This window comes from Anguilla rostrata, chromosome 10 (genome assembly GCF_018555375.3).
Source record: "Anguilla rostrata isolate EN2019 chromosome 10, ASM1855537v3, whole genome shotgun sequence".
Taxonomy (NCBI): domain Eukaryota; kingdom Metazoa; phylum Chordata; class Actinopteri; order Anguilliformes; family Anguillidae; genus Anguilla; species Anguilla rostrata.
In genome coordinates this window covers 30,046,418-30,073,721 of record NC_057942.1, presented here as the reverse complement: position 1 = coordinate 30,073,721, position 27,304 = coordinate 30,046,418, and the positions used below count along the sequence as shown (strand labels likewise).

At 48.0% G+C, this 27,304-nt stretch overlaps 1 protein-coding gene across 3 annotated transcripts in view; it reads right to left on the bottom strand.

Annotated features, from left to right (window-relative positions):
- The window catches only part of LOC135233183 (DNA repair protein XRCC4-like), a 71,155-nt gene that overhangs the window by 24,589 nt on the left and 19,262 nt on the right, over positions 1 to 27,304 (bottom strand). For 2 of the 3 annotated variants that reach the window (XM_064296483.1, XM_064296485.1), the window contains exons 4-6: positions 5,974 to 6,140; positions 4,087 to 4,236; positions 1,766 to 1,875 (exon numbers count right to left, since the gene is read on the bottom strand). In XM_064296483.1, the coding sequence (XP_064152553.1) occupies positions 1,766 to 1,875; positions 4,087 to 4,236; positions 5,974 to 6,140 (427 nt within the window). The remainder of the gene's footprint in view (positions 1 to 1,765; positions 1,876 to 4,086; positions 4,237 to 5,973; positions 6,141 to 27,304) is intronic. The other variant, XM_064296484.1, reaches the window with a different exon arrangement.

The following is a 27,304-nucleotide window of genomic DNA, read 5'->3' as shown; positions in this document are numbered from 1 at the left end:
ATGACATCACCACCATCGCCGCGCATATTAATGAGCTAGATGACGGACACGTTCGGAGTGCGTCAGAGTGGACAAAATCCCAAGCATGGTGTGGCGGGCCGGGGGATGGGGGGGTCACGTGTCATTTCCAGCAGCGAACATCTGCTGCTAGGGGATGGAAGGGGGGGGGGGGGTCAATAAATTGATCCAGCTAATCAAAAGCACACGTGCTGAATGTATGCCAGAGGAGCTGGGCAGCCATGCTGTGAGACAGCGAGGGGGGGGAGAGAACATGCAAACGCTGGGACAAGCCCAAAACGGGCTTTTCATCATTATATATTTTTACTTTCTCACCCCCCGTAACCTCAAAGCATGATGGGAACCGATGCCTGGGATACACATCGGCTTCAGTACAAATAAAGTCTACGCTTTAATAAAGGATGAACAAAGTCCTCCTCTTTTCTATTCTCAGGCTTCTTCCTGCATAGAGAAATCTTTGCCGTGCTGTGTATCACAGCAAAATTTGAGAGGGCCAAAAAAAAAAAATGGAAAAGGGGAAAAAACAAAAAAACGGGAAATAGTTCCGAGCAAGCGATTTGGGGTATGTGCGACTGAGAGCATTAGCCCAATGACGAGCAGCACCAAAGACTCATTTCACGGCAGGAGAAACCCTGATTCTATTCCGTTTTTATTCAACTGGGTAACAGGGGGCAGGTGTGATCTGTAGATGGCTGTACAGTAACCCCGCCTCCGTAGCAGCTCAGCTGTGAGTCATTTTCTGGGCTGTGGCGGTAAAGACGTGCGCCGGGCGGCTGTCGCTCCGCCAAACGCGCGGACGACGTCCCCGCCTCCGGCCGCCGGGCCGCGGCGCACAACAGGAGAGGCGCGGAGATGACATCACGCGTTACGCCCTGCTGTGCGTAAGGGGAAGACTGAGTGAGAGTGAGGGAGAGTGCGTCAGGGGGGTGAGGCATAAAAAGGACAAAGGCGGTCGAAGGCCCTCCTAGTCTTGACATATATAGTCTTATATATTTAACATATATAGTCATATATATATATATATTTTAATTCCCTCATAGAACCACACTTGGTATCGCTTGGTGCCTTGATTTTAAATCAAATACGTACAGAGGCTTTATGGGGCAAAGGTCAAAGGTCAAGGGTCCCAAGGTTGGCTCAGTCAGGCCTGAGGAAGCAGTGGGACAGGCCTACAGTGTTTTGGCGTTTCCGTGTGAATTAAAGCATTAAGATGAGAGTACGTGGCATGCTCTCATCATCAGAATGACAATACTACACTGAGTCTTCCCACAATGCAAAGCAATGGAGCGGTTAACTCAACCCCGTACATGAAGGAAAGCGTGGCCTGAACGCTTGAGAAAGAGCCATCGGCATTTTAATGTTGCCTCATCACATCCATTTAGCAATCTGGCCGTTTATAGAAAAACAGACAAAAGACACCCCCCCCCAGGGGCCACTTACACGTTGATAAATGCAGTCAAACATTGTAACAACACGAATGGGTCAGACACAGGGGGGAAAAAGCAGAGGAAGGAAAAAAAGAGACAAAGAGACACGGGTAAAGGTTTGGGACGCTGTCCTGAAAGAACCCAGGTTAAACCGCTGTTTGTAATTTGCAGAGTAATGAGCAGGATACCCACATGGAAAGCATTAATGCTAGCCTGTTACGGTCTCCCCTCGCGCATGTACATATATGTGCACGCGTGTGCGTATGGAAATGATTTTATTTTTAAAATGGGAGTGGGAGTGCCGGGTGAAGTTATCGTACCGGGAACCGTCGAGACCTGGGACAGGGCCAGGTCCTGCGTCTCCTCGTCTGAGCTCCTCCCGAATTCGGCCCCCTCCGGGCCCGCCCCCGCCGCCGGGGTCGCCTCGCTGCTAGAGGGAGGGAGGGAGAGATGAGAATCGGCAGAAACCGAAGCGACCGTATCTGAATACCACAGAGCGCTCCAGCTGCGAGTTACGGCAATACAGAATACCTGTTCACAACACACAGCCAATGCAGTAACCAAGTAAATAAGCTATGCCCAGTGGGGCTGGTACCAACATTTCTAAATCAAGCACAGCAATGACCTCTGTCACTTGAACGCAACCGAACAGCCGTTGAGGTTTCCTCCTCGAAAAACGTAATTTGCGGTTGAACAGATTTCCGCTAAAAGGGCATATTTAATTTCTTTTCCATTTCTTCAAAATAATCTTAGGTATAAAGCCAGGAAGAGGCACTCCGCTGGTGCACGGGGGAATCTTCTCTCTCGACCATGTGTTGGAAAAGTCCCGCGGCTGTTGTTCTGGAAGTTTCTGAACGTCCTTTCCCAGGTTACCGGGTGTGGCCTGCCCTGCGCTCCCTAGAGTTGCTTCTTTTTAAGGGATGGAAAACATAAACACAGGCGAACGGAGAGAATCGTAATTAGATTTGTCTTCCGTTGGCGGGCTGGACCTGGCCGCGCGGGGGCCGCCGCTCGCGTGAAATCGGCTCGGCTGCGTCCTCGCCGTTTTGGTTTCGGAGCGCTCCGCTGCGAGGACCGGCTGTGCCACTCCGGGTAGCCGGCTAAGGAGCTGCGAGCTTCACCGCCGACCCGATTCGCAATCTGCGTTTGAATCTTTACTTCGGGGTTTCTCTCGCTGTCCTTTGGTTTTCATTTCCTGTGGTTTTAAAAAGGACTGATCGGGCCTCATTCACAAAACCTTTCTTAAATTATTCTTACTTGTGTTCTTAATAACGTTCCAACGAAAAACCAATGCGGCGTTCGTGACGCACGTGCAGACCCTCTGTTTCTGTGCGTATCCCAGGTGAATGCGATGATGAATGCTGGCTGTTTGTAAAATTTATGTGCAAACCTGTTCATGTGATTAGCATAAGGAAACAGCCATGAAGAATTACAGACAAGAAAAAAAAGATGAATGCCTAAATGTTCGTGGGAACGTCCTCACACACAGTTCACAATCAAATGAGCTCATATGCATGTTTTGTGAATGAGGCCCATTGTCTTTGTCCTGTTTTTTTCCCCCTTGTATTCTGTAATATTGTCAGTATGCAACCATGTTACATGTGCTGTTTCCTGTCTAGGCCAGGACACTCAATGAGTGTTTCCTGGTTAAATAAAGGTTTAATAATAATAAATTATTATTATTATTTATTTTGTATTTATTTTTTTGCACCATAATGGCTGTTTCTACAGTATGATGTCACTATTGGTAGTGACAACTGGTAAATTGGTAAAGAATGAGGAAAGGTATTCCCTGTCTAAAAATGAAACAATTTTACAAATCTCTATCTAGGGAAATATTTAAAACGAGCTGTAAAATGTATGTCAGACACTGTAACATAACAAGCCGCTCCTCAGAGATGTTAAGAGTTACATAAGGCCTTGTAAGACGCACTTATTTTATACTGTTAACACAACTTACTCTATATTAAGTCTAATACTGGCCATGTTTTAAATGTCTACTGCCTCTTTAAAAATCACACCTCAGCTTCTCCCTGGCAGTTGACACACCCTGAGTGCAAGCCCCAGACCTTAAGTCATCATTAACACCCATAAGGCCACAGCCATGTGATCACTGAGGACATTTAAAAACATGGGAAAAGTCCGGTCTTTTGAGTTAATGGTGTAAGCGCATTTTAGCAAGCCATGCCTAAGCATGTGAGCTTGTGCCCAAGTGTATGTGTGGTTCGGTATGAGCATGTGTGTGTACAGGTGTGTGTATGTGTGTGTGTGTGTGTGTGTGTGTGTCTGAGTGTATAGATGAGTGTGTATGTGTGTATGTGTGTGTACAGGTGTGTGTATATGTGTGTGTGTGTGTGTGTGTGTGTGTCTGAGTGTATAGATGAGTGTGTATGTGTGTATAAGTATGAATGCATGTGTGTGTGTATATAAGTATGTATAAGTGTGTGTATGTGTGTGTGTGTGTGTGTGTGTGCGCGTGTCTAAGTGTATAGATGAGTGTGTTTGTGTAATACAGTGAGTGTGTATAATTAGTATAGTGTGTATGTGTGTGTGTGTGTGTGTGTGTGTGTGTGTGAGCGTGTGTGCTTGTGTAAGTGCATGTGTGTGCATGCTTGTGTGTATGTGTGTGTGCGTATGTTACCTCTTTTCTCTCTCTTCCCGTTGCTCCTGTAGCTGTCTTAGTCTCTCCTGCAGTTCCCGGATCTTGGCCTTCTTTTCGTTCAGCAGCAGAACGAAGCGAGTGTACAGCTCTCTCTCCAAGCTCTCCTTGCCCTGCACGTACCTCTCCAGCCTGCGGGGAATGGGACATCTCCATTTATCTACACTCAACCAGGAAGGACAACTGGCAACTCACTTCTCTGGGGAAACATAGTAGACCCAGTGGCTAGGGACCAGCTGAAAGCTTCAACTGGAATGCATCGCATTCAATGTATCAGAAGGGCACTAATATGGAGGATAGCAAAGTAGATTTAGTCATGTGTTATAGTAAAATGCCAGGACAGCACAGTTTTTATGTGTCTTTAAAAAATACAAAATCCAATCTCAGAAGAGCAGTGGCGGTCAGGTTCAAGGAATTGATGGTGTTTGGGTGGGGGTCGTGGTGGCGTTTTGGTGGATGAGAACACGCTCTGGATGATCCTCCCACAGAATTCTCCCACACTGATGTTGAACTTGTTGGACGGGCCTAAAATGTGACTAGACATTCCAAATATGGACAAAAAGTAACAATGGTACATACCAACCTATTAAACCTATTACAAGTCAGGAAATCGCTCAGTTTCTTGCTCTATTCAGTAACTGTGGCTTCCTTGAAAACCTTCATTTCATCCAGTGTGAGCAGCGATAAGGCGACAGTGCGAGAGAAAGCCAGTCTGTCACAGAAACATGATTGAGCCTGAAGCAGAAAGGGAAATCGACACGGGATAGGGAGAGAAAGAGTCAGAGGAGTCCAGTTATGGCGGCTGTTTGCTCCCGCTCTCGTAACGAGGGGAAACACGCGGGAAGCCGCCGCCCACCCCCCCCCCCCCCCACCACCCCCGCCCAGACGTGAGCCGCGCAGCCGCCTGACCCCCTTGGCGTGGTTCGGCGTCTGAACCCTCGGCAAAATAAACAAAACTGAGCCCCTCCCCCCTTCTGCGGAGTGTGAATTCTCAGTCTGGGCCTGGGCGGGGCCGGCGAGCATCGCACGGGCTGGGTCGATGATGTCATTGTTGATCGTCCTGACAGCACGCAGCTGGAGAGGGTAGGGAGCACAGCGGTGGCCAAAACAAAACCGACTACATGGCCCAGGGTGAGAAGGGCCAGCTAGAGGGACAGTGACAGGGTTACCATCAGGGGGTACTGGTGAGGGACATTGGTTAGGGGTACTGGGGAGAGACAGTGGTGAGGGGTATTTGTGAGGGAGAGTGGTGAGGGGTATTGGGGAGGGACGCTGGTGAGGGGCACTGGTTAGGGGTACTGGTGAGGGACAGTGGTGAGGGGTATTGGGAGGGACACTGGTGAGGGACACTAGGGGGGCCACACTGGTGAGGGTACTGGGGAGGGACACTAGTGAGGGGTACTGGGGAGGGACACTGGTCAGGGTCACTTCTGAGGACTTGTAGAGCAAGTGCCATGGACTAAGGACAGAGGGGCACATGTAGGTGGTGTGGGGGAGGGGGTACCCGGCAGACTGAGCAGTGAGCCCCCCCCATACCACACAGGGCTGCTGGCTCACAGCACGGGTCTGGGATCAGAGCCAGCGTATGTTTGCGATGTTGACGGATATGACGCCCCTTAGCAACCTGGTTACACCCAGAGTGTAACTCCACAGTGATGGAACGTGACTATGGTCCATGGCAGGGCATTGAGGCATATCACTACCCCATATCAAGGAGAGGGAGAGGGAGAGAGAGGTTCCAGAAATGTGCTGCACACTAATTTTACCTTTCTACCTCGGTGGAGGTGTAATGGGGGAGCACACACACACACACACACACACGCACACACACAAACACACATGCAGACACACACACACGGTGGTCCGTACTCGGTGGTGATGCGGTCCTGCTCGCAGCACAGACGCTGGTTCTCCTCCAGCAGGTTCTGGTTCTGGGCCTGGAGCTCACTGCCGTGCAGGAGCCCATAGCTAATGAGCTCTTTGATGACCCGGTCAGGTTCTGGACAGGGCAGCAGGTCCACTGATCCAAGCCTGAACTACAGAGAGAGAGAGGTGGAGAGAGAGAGAGAAAGAGAGAGATAGGGAGAGAGAGAGAGAGAGAGACAGAGACAGAGAGAGAGAGGGAGAGAGAGTGTGTGGGAAAGGGGGAGAAAGAATAAGAGTAAGAGTGAGAGTATATGAGAGAAAATTAGGAAGAGGAGAAGAGAGAGAAGAGTGAGAGAAAGAAAAAGTGGGTGGAAATTACTTGCCTTTATGAACTGCACAGGTGAGTCAAGAACCAAGAAGCAAAAAAAAAACATAATATGACGCATCACTGCTTATAGAAAAGGTGATGCATTTACTTTCTGCACACAAAGAATGGACAATTCAAACAGCATTCAATGCCCACCATTCAATAACTACATCACTCACAGATGAAAATCTTTTTCTATTTATCTCCCAGCTATAAATATCTGAATTAATTCTCCAGTCTGGTTGAAATTAGAAACTTTAAGCACATCATCAAAACGTGTCCTGCATTCAATAAACTTCTGGCCCTGTACACCACGCTTGGCATGTTTGCTTGTCCAAACATGAAAGTGTACTTAACAAGTGTATATTTCACAATAACAACCCATTACAATCGGCAAAAAACAGCGTGTATAGGTTCCAAACTCTCATAACAGAAACTCACGAACTAAAAACAAGAGTACCAGTCAACTGCGCTCTTAAGGGGAAAAAAACGCCTCGTAGTTTCTACCTCTGCAAAAGAAATGAAATGATAAATGGAGAACGAGGGGTCAGACCGGGTCCATGTCCCTCAGGACCACGGGTCTGGACAACACAGTGAAGCTCACACCCCACAATCAATCACCTTTAGCGGGGACAATACGAGCTCTTTCTCTTCCTGCCAGTAACTCACGTTATCAGCAGCACGGGCAGACGTCTCAATGCCAATGTGACACGAGAGTCGCTGGTCTGCCGTTGAAGCCGTCCAGGAGAGCGCAGAGCACAGTATCCACAGCGGACCCTGCCTATTCTCACACTCGAAGTGCTGGCACATGGCGAGGGTTTGGGGTTACAGCTAAGGGGCCGCGGCGCGCCCAGACTGCGAATGCTTCGCGCAATACGATAGCGCTTATAAAATTTATGATCCTGGCGGAGGTGTGAGGGAGAGCTCGGCCAAGCACATGGGTATACACACACATGCACAAACACATACACACACGCACACACAAGCAGAAACACACACACATGCAAACAAACACACATACATGCAGAAACACACATATACACACGCACACATACACGCACACACAAGCAGAAACACACACATGCAAACAAACACACACACATGCAGAAACACACACACAAGCGCACACACAGATGCACACACACACAAACAAACATACACACACATGCAAACAAATACACATACACACACACAAACAAATACACATACATGCAGAAACACACACACACACACACGCACACAAACGCACGCACAGATACATGCACACAAACACACACACACATTCAGAAACACACACGCGTGCACAGAAACACACACACACACACACACACAATGCAACTGAAACTGATGCATAGGTTGCTTGACTAATGTTGACACAAACCACACGAGAAGGTGAGAACCATCAAACAGCCCAACAGCACACACAGCCGATCGACAGCTCCGGAGGAGCAATGCACACAAGTCCCCTCAGCGGGTCATCTGAGGACACCGGGCTGCAAGTCCCCTTCAAACGCAAAAGGGCCCTCACGGAGATAAGAGGCGACTCGAGCGCCCTCCAGCCCTGCTCCTCTCTCGCTCCGTCGCCAATGGAGACGCCGTGTCGGCGGCGGGGGCGAAGGGTCTGCTATCGCGTGACCGTCCGGCCCCCTGCCCCCCCCCGGCTCGGCACGCGATCGTCCGGGAAGGCGAGGTGGCTTTCAGTGCTCGCCGGGCAGAGTCGCCACGGCAACGGATACGACGACGACCCCTCCACCGCCGCCCACGCCGAGGCTGCGCTGACGAGCCGTTCCCGTGGAGATAGAGGGCTGGGGCACCCGGGGCGGCCTCTGGGGCAGGCCCGTCCGGCAAAAGGGTTTGATTTTCACCCCCCTCTTCGGAAGCCGAGGATGATAAAGCCTGGTGCCAATCTCAAGAGCTGTACTGGCCAGAAAGCTGCAGTCTGGAGTCACTGTGCTATGCTGGGACACACACGTACACACACACACACACACACAGACAAATACACCACACTTACACACACACAGACACACATACACACACACATATAGACACACACACCCACCACACACACACACACACACACACAGACAAATACACCACACTTACACACACACAGACACACATACACACACACATATAGACACACAACACCACACACACACACACACACACACACAGACAAATACACCACACTTACACACACACAGACACACATACACACACACATATAGACACACACAACCACCACACACACACACACACACACACTGACAAATACACCACACTTACACACACACAGACACACACACACACACAAACAAATACACCACACTTACACACACACAGACACACATACCCATACACACATACACACACACATATATACACACACACCCACCACACACACACACACACACACACCCGCGAATCCACACACATACATCCATGCACACACAAACACACAGACATACACACAAACGCACACATAGACACACACACATGCATGCACACACAAACACACGGCACGCACACACACACACACACACACACACACACACACACACACACACACACACACACACACACACACACAAACAAATACACCACACTTACACACACACACACAAACAAATACACCACACTTACACACACACACACACACATACCCATACACACATACACACACACATATATACACACACACACACACATACACCCGCAAATCCACACACACACATACATCACACACACTCACACACAGACATACACACAAACGCACACATAGACACACACACATGCACGCACACACAAACACACGGGCACGCACACACACACCCACACATACACTCTACACCCTTTCCCGTAAGGTGTTTACTCCAATCTTGAGTGTCTGACTCAATGGCAAAATGGTATTAAACGCACAATGATGTCAGGCCAACACTTTATTTTTGGACATTTCAAAGTAGATGTTTTTGTGTACTGTTCTAATCGTTATTTTTCTCAGGCTCTTACGCCAATATGCCACTTGAATATCAACAGTCTGGCAGTCACTCCTGGTTTGAGTTATGAACCCTACACACACAGTGATCCACTGTGTCCCTCAAACTACCTGTTTACCTCTGATCTCAGATATCCAGAACCCCCCCCCCCCCCCCTTCCCCCAAAGTCTCTCCAGAGCACACCAAATGGATTCTTATAGAGACGGCACCCACCAAACCTGTTTACACAACCGACCACTTAAAGTTCTGTCCAACTTTGAGCAATTTTCACCAAAATATAGCGGTCAGCCAAACAACAAGGCTCTTATAACCACTGAAGTAATTACTTAAAGAGCCAATGAAATTAACTCAGTATTTGGAGCGGTCCTGTGTGTGGCTTGGTTACGGAATAAGCCTATCATGAAGGAGTGTATCAGCTGTCTGTTTTCTAACAAGACTACGGTTTCTCCAGAGTCGTGTCCAAATCAGCGCGCTTGCACTGCTGTGTATACTCAATAGTAGGCAAGTGTGCAGTTTTAGGACACGACTCAGGACCGGGCAGAATTCTCTTCGTCTTCTGAGGCACTTCAAGCGCAGAGACTCGGCTCTGAGAAACAGAGGAACGAGACGCGGGAGAAAAAGAGAGCAAGAGAAAAGAAAAAAGTTCACAAGCGTGCTGTCCCTCAGTCCAGTCTTGCCATTTTCTACGCCGCCTCCCAGAGAGAGGAAATGACATCGCCTCTCTCGGCCCCGCCCTCCACATGTAAGAGACCGTGTTTTTCAGCGGGCCGAAATGAAGTCAGCCCTGCACAGTGGAGTCTCTCCAGCAGTGATGTCATAAGATATTCCTAGTAAATTTTTTATGTGCTCTTCCTGCAGCCCGTAACTGGGGCTCTGGAGAGGAGGGGTCCTCAGAGCCCAGTGTTCCTGGGAAAGTCGTTCTCTGAGGCTCTGTGGGGGGTTCCGAGCCCAGCCAGACTCCGCCTGTAAACAGGAAGGCCCGATGCCCTGAACGCCGATGCTCTGAGCACGCTTGTGTCCCTGAACGACAGCACCGCTAGCCTCAGAAGGTACACATCCGTCTCCGGTTCGATGCCATCGAGAAGATCAACCAAAATCCCCCAGAGGAACATGCAGTGTTCAGTTAGGGTGGTGAAAGCAGAGGCAGAAACCCTTCCCATGAGCACTTGCTCACGGCTGAGGCCTGGCTTACCTCAGAAGAGGAAAAACCAGCGAGCGACGGGACAGGGCCACGTCGCTATACGTTGGCTCTTTCCAATCCCTTATTTTACCTCCTTGCATCCTTTCCTCGCGTCCTTTTCCCCTTAGCTCCAGCCAATGAGGGATGCAAGGAAAAGACGCAAGGAAAGGACGCGAGGATGGAAGAATCGAGGAAACGTGTATTAGGCAAACGGAACGTCCTCATTTAGTCGAGCGTCAGTTTGAAGCCACATCAGTTCAGTTACAGACGTGGCAGATGGGGAGAGCAGCATCAAACAGCTTTAAATGCATCGTGCGTAATTAGTCATGTTGCGCACAGTAAAATCAAGGTCTAATTCTGATTCGTAATAACAGCCTTAATTTAAGGGACTCATTTAAAACAGACTGATCAAGCCTTCATGTGATGGCTTGTAATTTTGAGGCAAGTTACTTATTTTCCAAATTCGAGCTCACTACATCGCAGTCGCTAACCTAAATAGTAACTTAAAAAGTCCAGAGAAAACATAGCGCACAAAAAAACCTCTTTATAATTCAACTTTGAAAGAGACTAAATGATAAATACGCGCATTGTTAGGTTAGCGTGCTTAAACTCTGCACGGCTAAAAGCTCATTCATTTTCTGAGAGTCGGTTGGTATGACAAATCAATGACAACCAACACGAGGAATTTAGAAAAGCATACCGACTATATGTTAACACGGTTTGAATAAATGAATCAGGGTTTGTTGTCAACGTGGCTCATCACATCACGGTTTTGTGCCAAAAATGGCACATCAAGTGGCTGGTGGGAGTTCGAAACCAGAAGTCATCAAGCACACTCCAAAGCACACATAACACCTTGTGTGAAAGTACCTGTCTGGTACCACGGCTCTCTGCCACTTCTCTATCTCTCTTTCTCTCTTTCTCTCTCTCTCCCCACCACTCTCTATGTTCCTCACACACTCACTCCTCCTCTCCCCGTCCCTCCCATTCTTTCCCTCTCAAATTCAAATTCCTGACACCACACATAGGTGCAGTGTTGCCAAAGCAACCATATGCATGAGATCAAAGTCAATAACACCAACATCAACCGCATAATAAATTCTTATTGGTGCATACGGCACTCTCTCTCAGCTTCACCACTGGGAACACCCAGTTTACCAGCAAGGTTGCCAGATTCTCAGAGCGCTCGTCGCTTATTAGAGTCGCTCGGAACGATCGCAGTTTGCCACTAATCGTTTCTCTTCCGTCGAGTAATACAACTGCGCGTAAATCACGAGCACATCTAAAGACTGCTCGACTGCCAACGTGTGGAGACGAAAAACATAAACACCCAGTATAACACAGACGTCTGAAGCGATGTTCTTCTGGTATGCAGTGGCGTCAAACTCCATAACAGAATTAAACTGACGAGGAAACAAATGTTTCTGTTGAGAAGAGCGTGTTGAACCTGACTGCTTGTAACTTACTAGAAGTGCTTCTAGAGCTACATTATTTTTAGATGTTTAGGAATAACGGAATCCCAAAGCACCTTTCTAATAATAATAATAATAATAATAATAATAATAATAATATATTAGGAACAATAGATCAATTCCCTCTCTCCACAAGATGTTGGAAACACAACAGGAGAAAGAGGTATAAAAAAGAGCAAAGCTCTAAGAGAACAAGGGCAGCCTGCCTCGTTTACACTGGTGGTCAGGGATGACCGACAGTGGCACCCAGGAAAGCCCTTCAGACAGAGTGCGCATTGTGGAACGTTCCGTGGCCGGAATATGGAATTTGGAATATGATGCGGAATGATTCCGCAGGCCCCAGAGATTCTGCCACCCCACCCCACACCCCCCCCGCCCTCGTCCCCTACAGGCCCAGAATTCGCCATCACGGAGCGGCTGGCGAAAGGTGGGGCTCAGGCTGTTCCTAGAGCCTCTGTTCCTAGAGGCTCTCCTGAGCCAGCAGCAGAGGTGGAAAATCCAGGTCCAGAAAGCAAAAGTCCTCGCCAGTATTTGGTTCCAATCACCTGGATTTGCCAGTTAGCACAATACTTCAGCCAGGAGGTAGAACTAATTAGTGAAATCAGCTGGTTGGGTTCATGGGTAGAAGAAACACGTGGCAGGACTTTTCCTTCCCACCTCTAGCCAGCAGCTTTACTGCACCATGTGGATGACCGGCAAACCTGAATGGCATCCCAGTAACACACACAAGTGAGGCAAGAGCACAGAAGAGACTTGACAATTACACACAATAATTCAGCTTGGTTACCTGCATCATCTTGCCAAGTCTGAGCGTTAAAACAGTCGGATATCCTCTCTACTGCAAGCGTAAGGGAGGGCAGCAGCTGTTTTTCCTGAAAAGATCTTTTCTGTGCTCGCCATCCTCAGAATTTAAGAATTTTGTTCCACTTTTAATTTTAAGTGTCCACTTACTGTGCAACCTTTAGAGTCGAGTTCTTCAACTACTGAGTCGTGGGTACCAGTATATTTTTACAAATTTTCCACATACTAATAAATATAATGAATAATAATAAAATGAATATGAGGCATTGGGCATGCATGAGTTACCAAAGTTGACAACTTCTTAAAATGCTATTACCATTACTATGCTAGATATTACTTATTATTTTCTCACTAGATTTGCTGAGCGGCTTAAGTGGAACTTATTTTTTTTTAATTATTATAACGGGTACATTTCAAGAAACGACCGCGGTCGGACCGCGACACGGTGTTTACCGGGGCGTGCGGTTTCCCGCCAGGCCAAACGACCCATCATCCAATAAAAAAAATGAGTGCGAGGTTACGCACGGTCTTAAAAAAAAAAGGGATCGGCACCGGCGGAGGGACGGGATGCCGTTTCCACCGCGAGTCCCGACCAAAAAATCCCCCCCTCCCCCGCAGGCCATCTGTGTAAACACGCGTAGCACCGTTCTGCAGTCCCCTCTGTTTGCTATGGCACGCTGCAGTGAGGGCCGTCAGCGTATGAAAAGACGATTAAACTGGGAGCACTTAAACCCCCGCTGTGGAACAAGAAGAGGGCTTACGCTACCTGGAGAAAATGAGCTCCTAGCGTTACGAACCTTGGCAGCCTTACGGAAACTGCGGAGGAGTGCTCAGGCGGGATTTCGGACGGCTTCTAAGCCGCGGACGAATGATGGGTCACGGCGGCAAAGGTGGGCGGAGCTGCCGTAGGCCAGCAGTAACTTACTGAATGAAACCGATCGTCGCGTCTGAGTTGTGAAGAGGAAAACCGATTTTATCGATTCAAATGAGATGCTGATCGGCAGACAGCTAATTGTGGCTCCGCCCATTTTTGGTTTCATTGTAACTCATTCCGCCATCCCCTCTGCTGGCCTAGCCCCTTCGGCCCAGGTATCCTAGTGTCTAAACCCACCACAAGAATGGATACTTAACCCCATAAAGTATAAGATCATAAACATGTGATTAGAATGTTCATAACTGAACATTCTAACGCTTATGTCACAAGCACTACTGGTAGGCCTAATTGAAAGCAATGGAGTTCTAGAATTTTGAAAAAACTTTCCAAAAAAATCCTCCAATGGGCTAGGGGTAACACAAAGATTATTTTCTTCTAATGTATATGTTTTTTACATGAAGTACTGTTTTTAATTGTGTAATTGCAACAATAATTGTTAAAAAAAATGTATTCGCTAAAAACTTTTTTTGTGGTGAATACCATTAAAATCTGGAACGGCAGGCATTTGTAAATGAAGTCTCATTGCATCTTTGGCACATACGAAATAATACACAAAGCACACTATGATATTTTAGGCTACAATGATTCTGATAGAAAACATTCTTTGGCTCAGGAAACGTGGCCCCTGTCTCTCACGGTTTTCAGAAAAGGGGAGGATGGGGGTGGATACCCACAGGATCGTGTGGGCCAGTGTGGGAGGAAAGCGTGAGAGAGAGAGAGAGAGAGCCAGCGAGAGAAGGATGGGAGAAAGCCTGTTCAGAACAGGGACTGAAAATTACAGCCAACTTAAACCACAATTAGGAACAACTGTGGACGAGGGGGAAAAGACCCATTTCCTACTGTTTCTCTCACAGCTAACGGCTAACACCATGCGTTTATAATGAAAAATTCTCCTTCCATCTCTGCTGTGTGTGTGTGTGTGTGTGTGTGTCTGTGTGTGAGTGTGTGTGCACGCGTACGTTCCTATGTGTTCATGTATGTTTACATATGTGGGTAAGTAGAGCGTGTTTGTGCATACATTAGTAAATGTGTGATTATGTGAGTTTATGAGTCATTCTAAAATATGTGGACGTTTCCTGGTCAGAGTACACCTTGTTGGGACGGCAATAAGACGTAATGACGGTCTGTGAGACCAGAAGGCAGCCGGGCCCTAAATCCTCACAGGGCCACAGCGGGGTCGACCTCCCGCCGTAATAAACCAGTCTCTTCAAACGCCACCGTAAGACGCCTCTCATTTTCGCAGGGGGCTCGGACAGTCCCGGCAGGCCGCACACCTGTTTTCTCCTCAGCGTTTCGGACTGGCTACTCCATTTTGGCTCTGTTACTCGAGCCGCTTACAATGTCAGCTGCGCCCACTTTACCTCTTTACCATAAAGTGTCCAGCAAGGTAGAATGTTCAGTATTAACTTAGGACTAGCACTGCTGAACAAGGGATAAATATGTATTACTGTGTATCATAATAAAATGATAAAATCCCCCATCAGAGCTGATTTAATGTGAACCCATAACTGTGTATATATGACATATGAACATTAATGACCGCAAACACAAGCACTTACGAATGCTAATACACATGCAAGTGTTTGTATCATTATTTGGAGACAAACCATAAATTACAGACGTCTGGATTCCTGGACATTACTGGAGTGTGCAGGACCAAGAAAACTGTTCCACTGTTCCAATCACAGTGGCACCATTTAATCAACTATTCTTCAGTTCACACAAAAAAAAAAAATAGAGAAAACAGCAGTTATTTTCAGGACACTTGTCATCAAGGTAATTCATTGTGTCATCATGTTAGGGATTCTGTTTGCAGACCCTGTTCTGCCAAAGCCTGAAACGGTTGCACCATATCTGGTGGTGAGCCATTCAATAAATGGTAAATGGACTGCATTTATATAGCGCTTTTATCCAAAGCGCTTTACAATTGATGCCTCTCATTCGCCAGAGCAGTTAGGGGATAGGGGTTAGGTGTCTTGCTCAAGGACACTTCGACATGCCCAGGGCGGGGTTTGAACCGGCAACCCTCCGACTGCCAGACAATCGGTCTTACCTCCTGAGCTATGTCGCCCCAATAACGGCGTGTCAGAGAGACAAAGCACTAAAACAAGTGCACCATCTGCAGCCAGCGGAGCGCTCCTTCTCTTCAGACCCGAGGCCAGCGTTTACGACTCCCGGCACCACGCCAGGAATGTCCGAGCGCGGCTTTCCCGCGGGGGGGAACGGAAACCTTCCCTCCGAAACCTCCGCCAGGAGCAGCTTACGGATGCCTCAAAGGCAGCTGGAGGTTCGCGTCCAGCGCGTCAGTGTCTCCTGGGTCAGTCGCTCAACCGCCAGACTCGATCAGACGCTGCTGGATCGGGGAATTCCTCAATCCCAGGACTTCCTCTGACTGAACCCCCTGGGGATCAGTGAATCAACTCACTGTTACTTTCCTACAATCATTTTTTTTTTAAATGTGCCCTATTATCTATGTTTTGATCGATGGACTGACAGAAACAGAAACCTTCATCGTTCCAAATAATTTGCCTAAAATCCTCTACCTAATGGCTTTACCAGCAGCTGTTCCGCATAAAGGAACTGGCTAAAGAATAAGCACCCAAACACAAACTATTTTAACAATAAATAAAAAATAATTAATAACTGCAACTATTTTTTCAAGTGTCAACAATTTTTGTTTATGCTACTCAGAGAAAGATTTATGAATGACATAGCGTCCAGACGTAACTTAACAGCGATAATGCATCCGAATCCTATCATAGGTCAATATTAACCGGAGCTGCTATTCTCACTGGCTGCATAATCTCTGGCGATGCGTTCCATCCAGCTCTCTGCTTCACCTGTAAGTGATGATAATATCTCTGCGTGATAAAACCACACCACTTATAATCTATGCTCGACACCCACAGGGCTCCTTGTTACAAAATCGCTGACTGAGTTTATGCGTGATTCATTGCCCTGGCTGACGCACGAAGTGGGGCAGCAGAGCAGCATAACGGCTGTAGATCTCGGCTTGTAACTCCAAGGTTGTGGGTTTGAGTCCCCGGTGAGGCGCTGCTGCTGTACCTTCGAGAAAGGGACGTAACCCAAACCGCTTCAGAAAAAAATATCCAGCTGTTTAACGAACCGTACATAAGAGAATGTAATCTCTGTGAGTCACTCTGTGTAACAGCATCTGCCAAATCCTTTTGACTAGTTTCCATTTCCTTGAGCTCGGGGACCATAACTCTGTGCGTGTGTGCGTGCGCGAGCGCACGTGTGTGTGCGCGCGCGTGCGCATGTATGTGTGTGTGCGCACGTGTGTGTGAGAAAGCATTGGGGTGGGGTGGGGGACAGCTGGTGTGGAAAACAGTCCCCCCCTGCATAGGCCCAGAGGACACCCTTCAGACGCTATAATCAGCTGATTGTAAGCCAAGCGCGACCTCTGCACAAGCACTCCCGAAGGGCGGTCCATCCACGTCAAACAAACCACTGCTAATTAATGCCCAAATTTCACCCCGCAGACGAAAAATAAAGCCGCAGCTCGCCCTCTGGTCCTCCGCCCTCCCTTCAGTGAGAGAGCATCACTTTAGGGTTAGTGATGACCCCATTGCATCGTTCTGAAAATCTAAGCAACCTGAAGCGAGGTCTTGGAGCTTTGTCACCGGGGTCAAGAGAACAGAAGGATCCCCTTTAGCATTTTAAGTCTGATGGGACGGTCCCCATTGATTACCTCGTTTCTAATGACCGCTTTCCTTTTGCATAACTCTCTCCGATGATTCACTTCAGAAAGCATTGTGTCATCGCCGCGGCAACCGCATAATAACAGGGAGGGACCAGGTCCTCCAGCGTAGTTTGGCCCAAATTTCACTGCCATACACACAAACGCGCACGCACACACGCACACACATAGCCTACATCGTGACCAAAACCAAAAGGCACCACCGCAACCACCGCCACACCCCGCCAAAGTAACCGCAAAGAAAAATAATCAGCAAGAAGTCGGCGTGTCCACGGAGACCAACACAAACTGAGAAACAAAGTCCATTAAGCGAAGTCTTTGGGCCCTGCCAGTTTAAACACAGCCACCCTGTTTAAACAAAGTCACTCAATCACAGCCTGCCTGGTTCTTTCCCCTGTGCCAGGGGAGGTGCACTGACTCACAACACAGTGGAGAGAACGCCATGGCCAAAAACACACACCAGCATAGAGCATACACACAAAAACACATGTGCAGTACACACACACACCAGCATAGAACATACATATGCAAACATACATACAGTACACACAAGCCAGCATAGAGTATACACACACACACCAGCATACAACATATATATGCAAACACACATACAGTACACACATGCCAGCATAGAGTATACACACACACACCAGCATAGAACATACATATGCAAACACACATACAGTACACACACGCCAGCATAGAGTATACACACAAACACACGTACAGTACACACACACACCAGCATAGAACATACATACGCAAACGCACATACAGTACACACATGCCAGCATAGAGTATACACACAAACACACGTACAGTACACACACACACCAGCATAGAACATACAGAGTCAAACACACGTACAGTACACACATGTCAGCACAGAGCATACACACACAAACACATGTACTGTACACACACACCAGCAGAGCATAAACACACCAACACACACAGACAGTACACACACACTCACCAGCATAGAGCACACACACAAACACACGCACACACATACACACGTGAACAGCATACCCACACACACTCTCTCTCTGTCACACACACATGCATGCACACACACACATACAGTACACGCACATACAAACGATCTCTCACACACACATGAAGGCACACATAACTATACACACACACACACACACATCCACGCTCGCACAGACAGCACAGCCACATACGCAGACACACACAGAGGACCAGAACAGCAGGGGCAGAAACAGCAGCTGTCCTAGCACACAGATGCCAAGCCCAATCCCCAGACTGTGAGGAAATGTCAAACTGCAGCTGCGAGACCTTAGGAATGGACACACAAAAAAATAAAAGAGCGCCAGTATTCCTATGGTATATGCTAGCAAGCTTCGAATTCTTTTAAAACTCCTAAATCAGCAGAGCCCCCTAAAGATGGCCCCATACTGTATATTGGCAATAGCCAATGAAAACTTTATAGCTCTGCCTAGCCACCCAATCACAGGAGAGGATAAAACACAGAGCGGCCAGGAATTCTGGGAAACTGCCCCACACCTGTCAGCAGCCGTAGGGTAATGAAGCGGTCACAGCCAAGTTATTTCTTTAAGTTTAAAACGGCCAGCAGCCCTCATGTTTGGTGTTAATATGAGAGATATCAATATCAAGACCATTTCTGGTGGGGATAATTCTGCCTTTCTCCTCACTCGCTTCTTCTGTTACTCCTCTCTCGCCCTGTCCCTCTTTTCCGCGAGGGATTTCCATGAATTTGGTGCCGGCACTAAGCAAGGAGCTGTGAAATCGCTTAGGGGAGAGGCTGGCTGCGATGTGTGTCAGCGAGCGCTCAACATTTCCATGAAACAGGGGGAAAAAAAAAACAATCATAAAGGAATGGTTATGGAGCGGAGAACGATTTGTCGCTGACGGGACCCCGGTTCTGCGTTCACTCAGAGAAGGAAAACCTCCAGAAGTCATTAGTGCTGGAGCTCCACGGCAACGCGACACAACTAATGCAGGATGACGAGCAAACTCTCCCAATAGAACTGGTGATATTACAGAGCTGAGCTGCTTCCTCTCCTTGCTCCACACTCCCCTACCTTTTCTCCAGATTAATTTCTGAAGAGTAGGTAAGATGATGTAAAGATTTGTTTCCTTCTTCTTCGGACAGATCTTCCTGGAATTCCTCTTTTCCATTTTGTCAGCATCGCTACGGCTACACGTCGCTCTCAGCCGCATTGCTGCAGCAAAGCAGGGGATGCTGGGACAGTCCTCAGACACAACCACAGGCCTGCGTTTCCTATTCTTACCTCTGCAAGCACACAGCAGCGAAGGATGTTACGCAGATAAACACACAGTGCTCACACATTTTTTCCCATTAACTTAAACTTAGGTTGCCCACTGTTACGGTCACCGACACTGACTAAGAAAGGGTCAACAAGTTAACTGACAACTTAAGGGATGAACAGCACAATTGATAAACAAAGCCTTAAACAGTTCCACACAACTGGGACAGAATTGCAGAAAACTATAAAAGTATTTTATTTCGTAGTGATAAAGTCGAGTCCCCATTCCATGAAGGACAAAAAAAAAAGAGAATCAATGGGAAGTGAAGACAGACGTCGGTTGCTGTGACAACGCCTCCTTTGATCACGATGTGGGTAACCCTGCAGACAGAGTTAATGACAGAGTGGGCACGGTCTCTGCAGGTGTTCCACAGCAGAGAAGAATGCTTCTCCAGGCAAGGTTCTGTGTGGAGCTCCGTCAGAAGCCATCCCAGCTTAAGACGAGCAGGCATTCCTGCCTGCTTCAATTAGCCGCTCCTCTCCCAGCCGACGATGCGCTCCGCGAACTACGCGAACGACGCGCACAGTACCTCACGCGCAAAGCCGTCCCAAGGCGGTGAAAGCACAGTAATTACATCAATTACTCTAATTAGCACAGTGTTCTCTGTGTTAATGGTAGCTGCGCAGGTAAGATCGAATCCATTCACAGAGAACGGGGAAGAAACTGTAGCGTTTGCAACAATTACTCCAGGGGGTGGGGGAATTAACTGAATTTTTTACGTGTGCACACCCCGTTTAAGAAAGATCACATACCGGCACTGATGGGAGAGTGAGGTTTCATAAATCCTGTAATGGGTGGAGCCACAATAAGCTGTCAATCACTGATTTGTCTGAACCGATCAAAAGCTTTCACCGTTTTCACCCGCAGCAAAACGCAGTAAGTCGGTATAATCTATTGCTGAAGGCACTCTCGGCATCACAACCAATCAGAGCCATTCCATCATGGCCAATCAGAGTCACCCCGTCACGGTCAATCAGAGTCACCCCATCATGGTCAATCAGTCACCCCATCAGAACCAGTCAGTCACCCCATCACAGCCAATCAGAGTCATCCCATCATGGCTGATCAGAGACACCCTATCACGACCAATCAGAGACACCCCATCAGGGACACCCCATCATGGACAATCAGAGACACCCTATCACGGCCAATCAGACACCACATCACAGCCAATCAGAGTCACCTGTCACTGCAGCCATTCCTGTGAGAGCACAATTCGCATCCCTCACAAAGCCCCTTCCAGGAAAACTGCATCAGCAATCCTTTTTTCTTGCAGGCTGGTGGTGACTGGTTGGACTGCCATTTGGCCACAGTAATTATGGTCTCAGTGGGGGGTTTGTAATCAAATTCAGGGAGGTTGAGCAGGGGTGGGCTGGGTGGAGGGTGGGGGTGAGTTTGAGTGAACAAGTGCATGAGGATATATAGGCCTACCTCTTGCTTAATCCTGGAAAAAGTGCAAAAGTGTCATATTTGTCTGCAATCTCCTCTCTGCTACTGATATTTCACAACAGACAAATGTGACAATTAGGCAATTCTGCCTAATGTTTTGCTGGAAGAAGCCTTCAGCCACAACACTACTGCCTGCCAGAGTCAACCTGAAACAGGGCCTCTTGGTTCATGCATTGGTTCAAGTCATTAGTGCAGTGGGGGACGGTTTATGGAGGGAATAATGATATCATAACAATCGCATCAGGCTACGAAACAAAACAAAGCCCTGAACCCCATGTGCGGTTTCACACACGCTGAACCTATTTGAAACAAAACGGCTAGGATCAAAGCGTGAGTTGCATTCTGAGATTATCAGCGTTCAGAAATATCACACTCACGCTGTTTCATACTTGATAAAGTCTCGGTTATGTCTTTCTCTGTTCACATCTGCGTGCATCATCACCCCTCTTGCTGATGTGGGCGTATGCCCAGCACTGGCTCTCCTAAATCAATACCAGAACTTAAGGTGGCCCCAAGCCCAGTTTCCCCTCTGAGTTCCACTGCCACTGCCTCTGTGTACTTGCAGAATTTGCACTCATAAAATACATATACATATACTTCAAATACAAATGCAAATGCTTCAAATACAAATTCAAATGCTTCAAATACAAATACAAATGCTTCAAATATACATACACATACTTCAAATACAAATATATTGTGCAATACAGATGCATTAAGAGTGAAAATCAATCACCTGGATAACATCTCATGCTCTTATCCAAATTTCATAATCAAGCATGAATTGAACGCAAGATTATTCAGTTTTTTTCCTTTTTAAATGGAGACTTTTTTTCATGCAAAACACAGGATAATTAATGTGATACAAAGCCAGGAAACATGAAAGCTGGGAATGCATGGTACGCGATCTATGGTATATGATCTAGATTCATTAATAATGCAAACTCACATAAAGTGATCACATTTTAAAATATCACGAGGCACACTGGTAGATCTGTGCAGATGGAAATACATCCCGCCACCACTCGCCAAGCTGACAATAGCCTACTAAGGTATGCATGTCAATCACTGATTTGTTTGAACCGATCAAAAGCTTTCAACGTTTTCCCACAGCAAAAGGCAATGTGTCGGTCAAATCCATTGAGAGACCTCTGACTCTCTCTGTCCCACTTTCATCACGTTTGTTTTCTCAGAGAAGAAGCAAACAGGCGTCTTGATGAAAGCTTCTCATTAAATGTGTCATGTCTGTGCAGATAACAGATGAGCAAGTTCAAAAAGAGCTGTGGGAAAACAGAGAACTCTCTCTGATTTTCTGCTTTCTTTCCCGTTTGACTCATTCCCGTTTGATAAAATCAAAGGTCAGATCCCTCCGAGACGTGGGCGATGGCTGGCCGGCGAGCAGGACGCCAGCACGCCAAACCGCCAACCATCCGTTCTGCCGCCATCGCATCATTGCCAGGCATTAAACCTCGGGGACACCAACAGCTTAAGACACAGTGTCCTGGAGGTCAAAAAGATTTGAGGATCTGTTCTTCCCCTTGTGTACTCGCCCCTGTGATCGGTTACAAGAAATGAAGAGGTTGGCCTGGCGATAAACCCTTTGAAGGTTTTTTGGAATGTTTTTGTCAGTGTTCTAGAACTCGGTTGCATTCAATTACCAGTAGTGATTGTTACATCAGCATTAGAATGTTCAGTTAAGAACATTCTAATCACATATCTGTGATCTCACACCTTAAAGAGTTAATACATGGCCTGAAGAAAATATTCACTGGGCCCAATCAGTAGATGGGGCAAAACACACATAATGATGGGGTTGTGATGATGATTGGGATTTCATACGAGCCACCTAAGGTTGGGTCAAATCTACACAGTGAGACAATGAGGTATGCTACTCAGCTGACCATTAGCATCAACATAAGTTCAGTACATTATTACATTCATCACTTATCTCCATAGCCATCTAATTAGCCATCCTTATAAATGATCTGACTAGCAAAAAGGCACAGTCACAAATTCAAGGTTAGTCACGCTTAGTGTGAAATGAGCGAATCAAATACCATTAGCATTTCTTTATTAGAACATATAAATAGCTATTATTGCCTTGATTTTAATGAGGCCGCTTTATCCAGGTTATGGTTTGCCAGGCAAACGACAGGAAAGGTCACGTCCGGGTACTCTGTTTGCAATGCATTCTGCTGAGGAAAAGGACAAACCAGGGAAGCACGGTGCGTCGGTGTGTTAAAAACGGTACTGAGCGTGAGCACGCTCCGCTAATCGAAGCACAGGAGGTCCACCGACAGACCTTTTGTGATCAGAACCCACTGCGTCCCCCGCCTGTGGCGACCCTTCCATCTCTACACCCTCGCGTGAGATAAACCCCCTTTAAAACGTCTGAAAAGATGAGGAGAGGTAGGGGTCGGGCGCCACCGTGGCTAAAGTCAAAGCGCGAGGCTTCCACTTCGCACCCTTCTCCAGTTGCCTTCAGCTACATCGGCGCGACAGCAAACCTCTCAGTTTAAGATTAGCGTGAAGAGGAGGCAGCAAATCCACAGAGAAGCAGGAGGAAAATTCCTCCCTTTCTCTTTTATCACGCTAAAGCGAGAATGCGTGACCTTCTGCAAGCCAACTTTGGCCTGTCAGCCTACGACAGTGGTAACCGGCCCTGCTCCTGGAGATGTACCACCCTGTAGGTTCTCATTTCAACCCTAATTTGGCACACCTGATTCTACTAAACAGCAGCTCAAGGAGATCGCTAGCTGTGCTTTGTTAGGATTGGTGCTACAGGACAGTAGATCTCCAGGAACATGGTTGGTTACCACTGCTCTACGAAGTACAAGACGCACGTCTTGAAGGTCGGGGTTTAAAAAAGAACGAGCGACGGACGGCGCCTACGCTCTGGTGGAGGTTCTGTAGTTACTGGCAGGGGATAGAAGCATGGTTCCTGGGAAAGTGCGAAAGGACCGCCCTGCTCTCCGCGTCACTTGTTGGACGGGCGTCCCACGCCATTCCGACAGCCGAAACAAGATTTGAGGCGGCACCTTATCGGGGAGGATGTGGAGCCTTTTTGGGACACTGGGCAGATTCATGGCAGGGGCTTTAAGGTCAGCTTCTGGGAGGGGGGGGTGGGGGGTGTAGGTGTGAAAAATAAAGACAGTTGTTCATTCTGTAGGATATAGTGGGCACTGGAAGGAATGAGGCTCTGAAAGGCCTCCTTAGCTGCTGTAAACTGTGTGGCATTCTTTGACTGACATTACCATCGCAAGGCTCTTGCTGAAAGTTCACATATAAAATGGCAGCGGATTGCTTTCGCACAAGACTCCCTTTTCTCTTCTCACACAACAGAACAAGGCAGAAATAGGACTCAGAACTGCTTTGAGGCTACGGTGTCTTTAAAATATTTTTATTACAGAGAAATGAAGCCTTTTGTTGTTAAAACATTTACAGTCCCTTTTAGCATTTAACTGAAGGAGTGTCACTCCTCAACCACAGACTGCCCCCATTAAATTCAGTGATAAACCTGTCTGGTCACCATAACCTTCCGTGAGGTCATACTGCTGTGTTAGCATATCGGTGATCAGGGAAAAAAAGCGAGAAATATGAAGAAGGATAAAAAAGACTTTCACGGGAAGGAAACGTATGTTCACATTTTCAGAGCTGCAATGCCGGTTCTACACTCCTTCACTTGTTTCTACCAGAAGCCATCCAGCTTTCGCTACCTGCCCAGGAGGCCGACAATGACAAAAAACCCACAATGCACCAAGCTTATGGCATCATTTCAACCAGCAGTCTGCCAAGGTACACTCACTTCAGAAGAAAAAGGGTTCCATTGATTCTAAACTGAAAGCGAGATTATGACCAGGCTGCCCCAGGAGATGTGTGGATCTTAAGAAACAGCTCTTGGGGAAATCAAACAAAGTCCGTTGGATAAGGTTTTGTTAGTATCTTTGAGCTGCTGGCAGCAATTCAGAGAAAAGCGGGAGGTTGGCTATCTCAGTCTTTCACCATGAATCTTCTGAGGAAAACTTGATAGCTCCTCAAAAGGTACCCTCCGTTTCCCAGGAGAAAGTCTGCTGGTAATGTATCGCTGCCCTGCCGTGCGGTGTGTTGAGGAGTGTGTGTGTGTGTGGATGTGTGTGTGCGCACCTGCGTCCATGCGCGTACAAGTGTGTGCATGTATATATGCATGTATCCTCTCTTCTGAGCGGTGGATACACGTACAGGATGCCATGCGTGACCAAAAAATTTCCACTCGCACCCGCCAGTTCCAGGAAACCATCCAGGAGGCCGTCAGCAGAGGCGTCGTGGCGATAGACTGGAAACTCAGCCCAGGAGCCGCTAATCTTGTGGGTCAGGAGGGTTGAAGAGGATGCAGGGGGGGGGGGGGGTTGAGTCACATCAGATCACCCAGAAATATGCCCCCCCTCCCCCCCACCCCATCCTGGCAGCATCTCTCCCACAACAAGGGTTATGGGTTATAGCCAAAGATCTCTCAATGTGCCCCATGTGACTGTTGATCCACGCGCCCCGGGTGAAAAGCCAGTGCTCAATGCTGGCCGAGGCGCGCTAGCGAGCCTCCTTAAACAGCAGCGGGCCCTTCTAAAAATGAGAGACATTCTGAGCTTTATACTGCAATACATCCCAAAACCAAAGAGGAAGAAAAATCGACGTGATGTGAAACAGGAGTGTGAGTTCTCACCCTGTACGTTAGCGTGACATCATAAAGAACCCACGCGGGGGCGAACATGTTCCAGACCGCTTCGGCGTGATTAGGTCTTGGCTGCGTTTCGCCCATGAAAGGCCCCGGACGGAGAGGATATTTATCTGAACGGGAGTTCGGGGTGGATTCTGCAGAGAACCTGGCGGTAAGTCACGCGGCGCTGGCATCCGGCTCCACTGCGGGAGATCATTTGCGGATGAGAAATGGTCACATTTTTCCAGCTCTTTCCTCCTAATATAAATTCCATCACTCTGCTACAGTGTGTGTGTGTGTGTGTGAGGTCAACAGTATGTTTTTCTCACTCTTATTCAAAGGCCACACCCTGGAAATAGCTTCCCCCTCTCACCCTTATTCAAAAGTCAAAGTGCACGCCCTCACACCCAATACCTTCTCTCACTCTTATTCAAAGGCCCAAGGGCCTGCCCTGTCACCCACTTCGTCCTCCAACAGTTAGTGTTAGGACACCTGATTCTGTTACTTAATCAATCACGGTCTTAAATCAATGACGTAGAACCTTGATAAGTAGAATCAGGTGCCTTAGTGCTGGGGTAAACCAAAAAACCTGCACCTACACAGACCCTTTTCATATAAGACTGGACACCCTTGGATTAGAGGCTATGCTCTGCAGTAGCTCACTACGGATGGGATACACGGGTGAAGCTAAAAAGGGGGAAACTAGTGCACTAAGAAGGAGTGCTGGGACTGGCCAACTGCATAATGATGTAATGCAGCAGACCACACTGCTGAGAGAGCAAACCGACAGAGGACATCACAGTGCCGGGGGACAGGTCTACAGACACGACGGCGCGTTTCTGCAGTGTGTGTGTTATCTCCCAGCAGAAAGTGGGTCAGAAACGTCAGGGAGACGTAAAGAACAGCTCAGAGCGCAGCGAATAGGAGAGGGCGAGGGTCTGAGGGAAAGTGCGCCGGCGGAAGGCCGGCTTCCGATTGGTCTCGGCCGCTGCGGCCGGGGAAATCGGAGGCGCAAGACGCAGCAAGACGGCACCCTGCCGGAGAGAGAGAGAGGGAGCAGGAAAGCGAGGCCCTCGCCGCCGCCCCTCCGCTGCCGTTTCCACGGCGACACAGCCGCCACATCTGCATCGAGTTTTGATCGTTGCCGTGCCAGGGGTGGGAGGGCTCTCAGAAACAGCCCTGCCGCACGCATGCTGTGCACTTTAGCACGTCCTTGTTCGTGGGCCGATATTCACAACCAACGGAGGCCCCGGATTTAGGTGCGTGTCCACGGTGAGTAAGAACAGAAGTAGGACGGGAGGAGAAAGTGGAGAATCATGAGCTGGCATTACAATGACAAAACTGTGCCTGAAGGCACTGTTCTACAGATGCTAAAAAGCCAGTTAGCTTCTCATTGGTTATA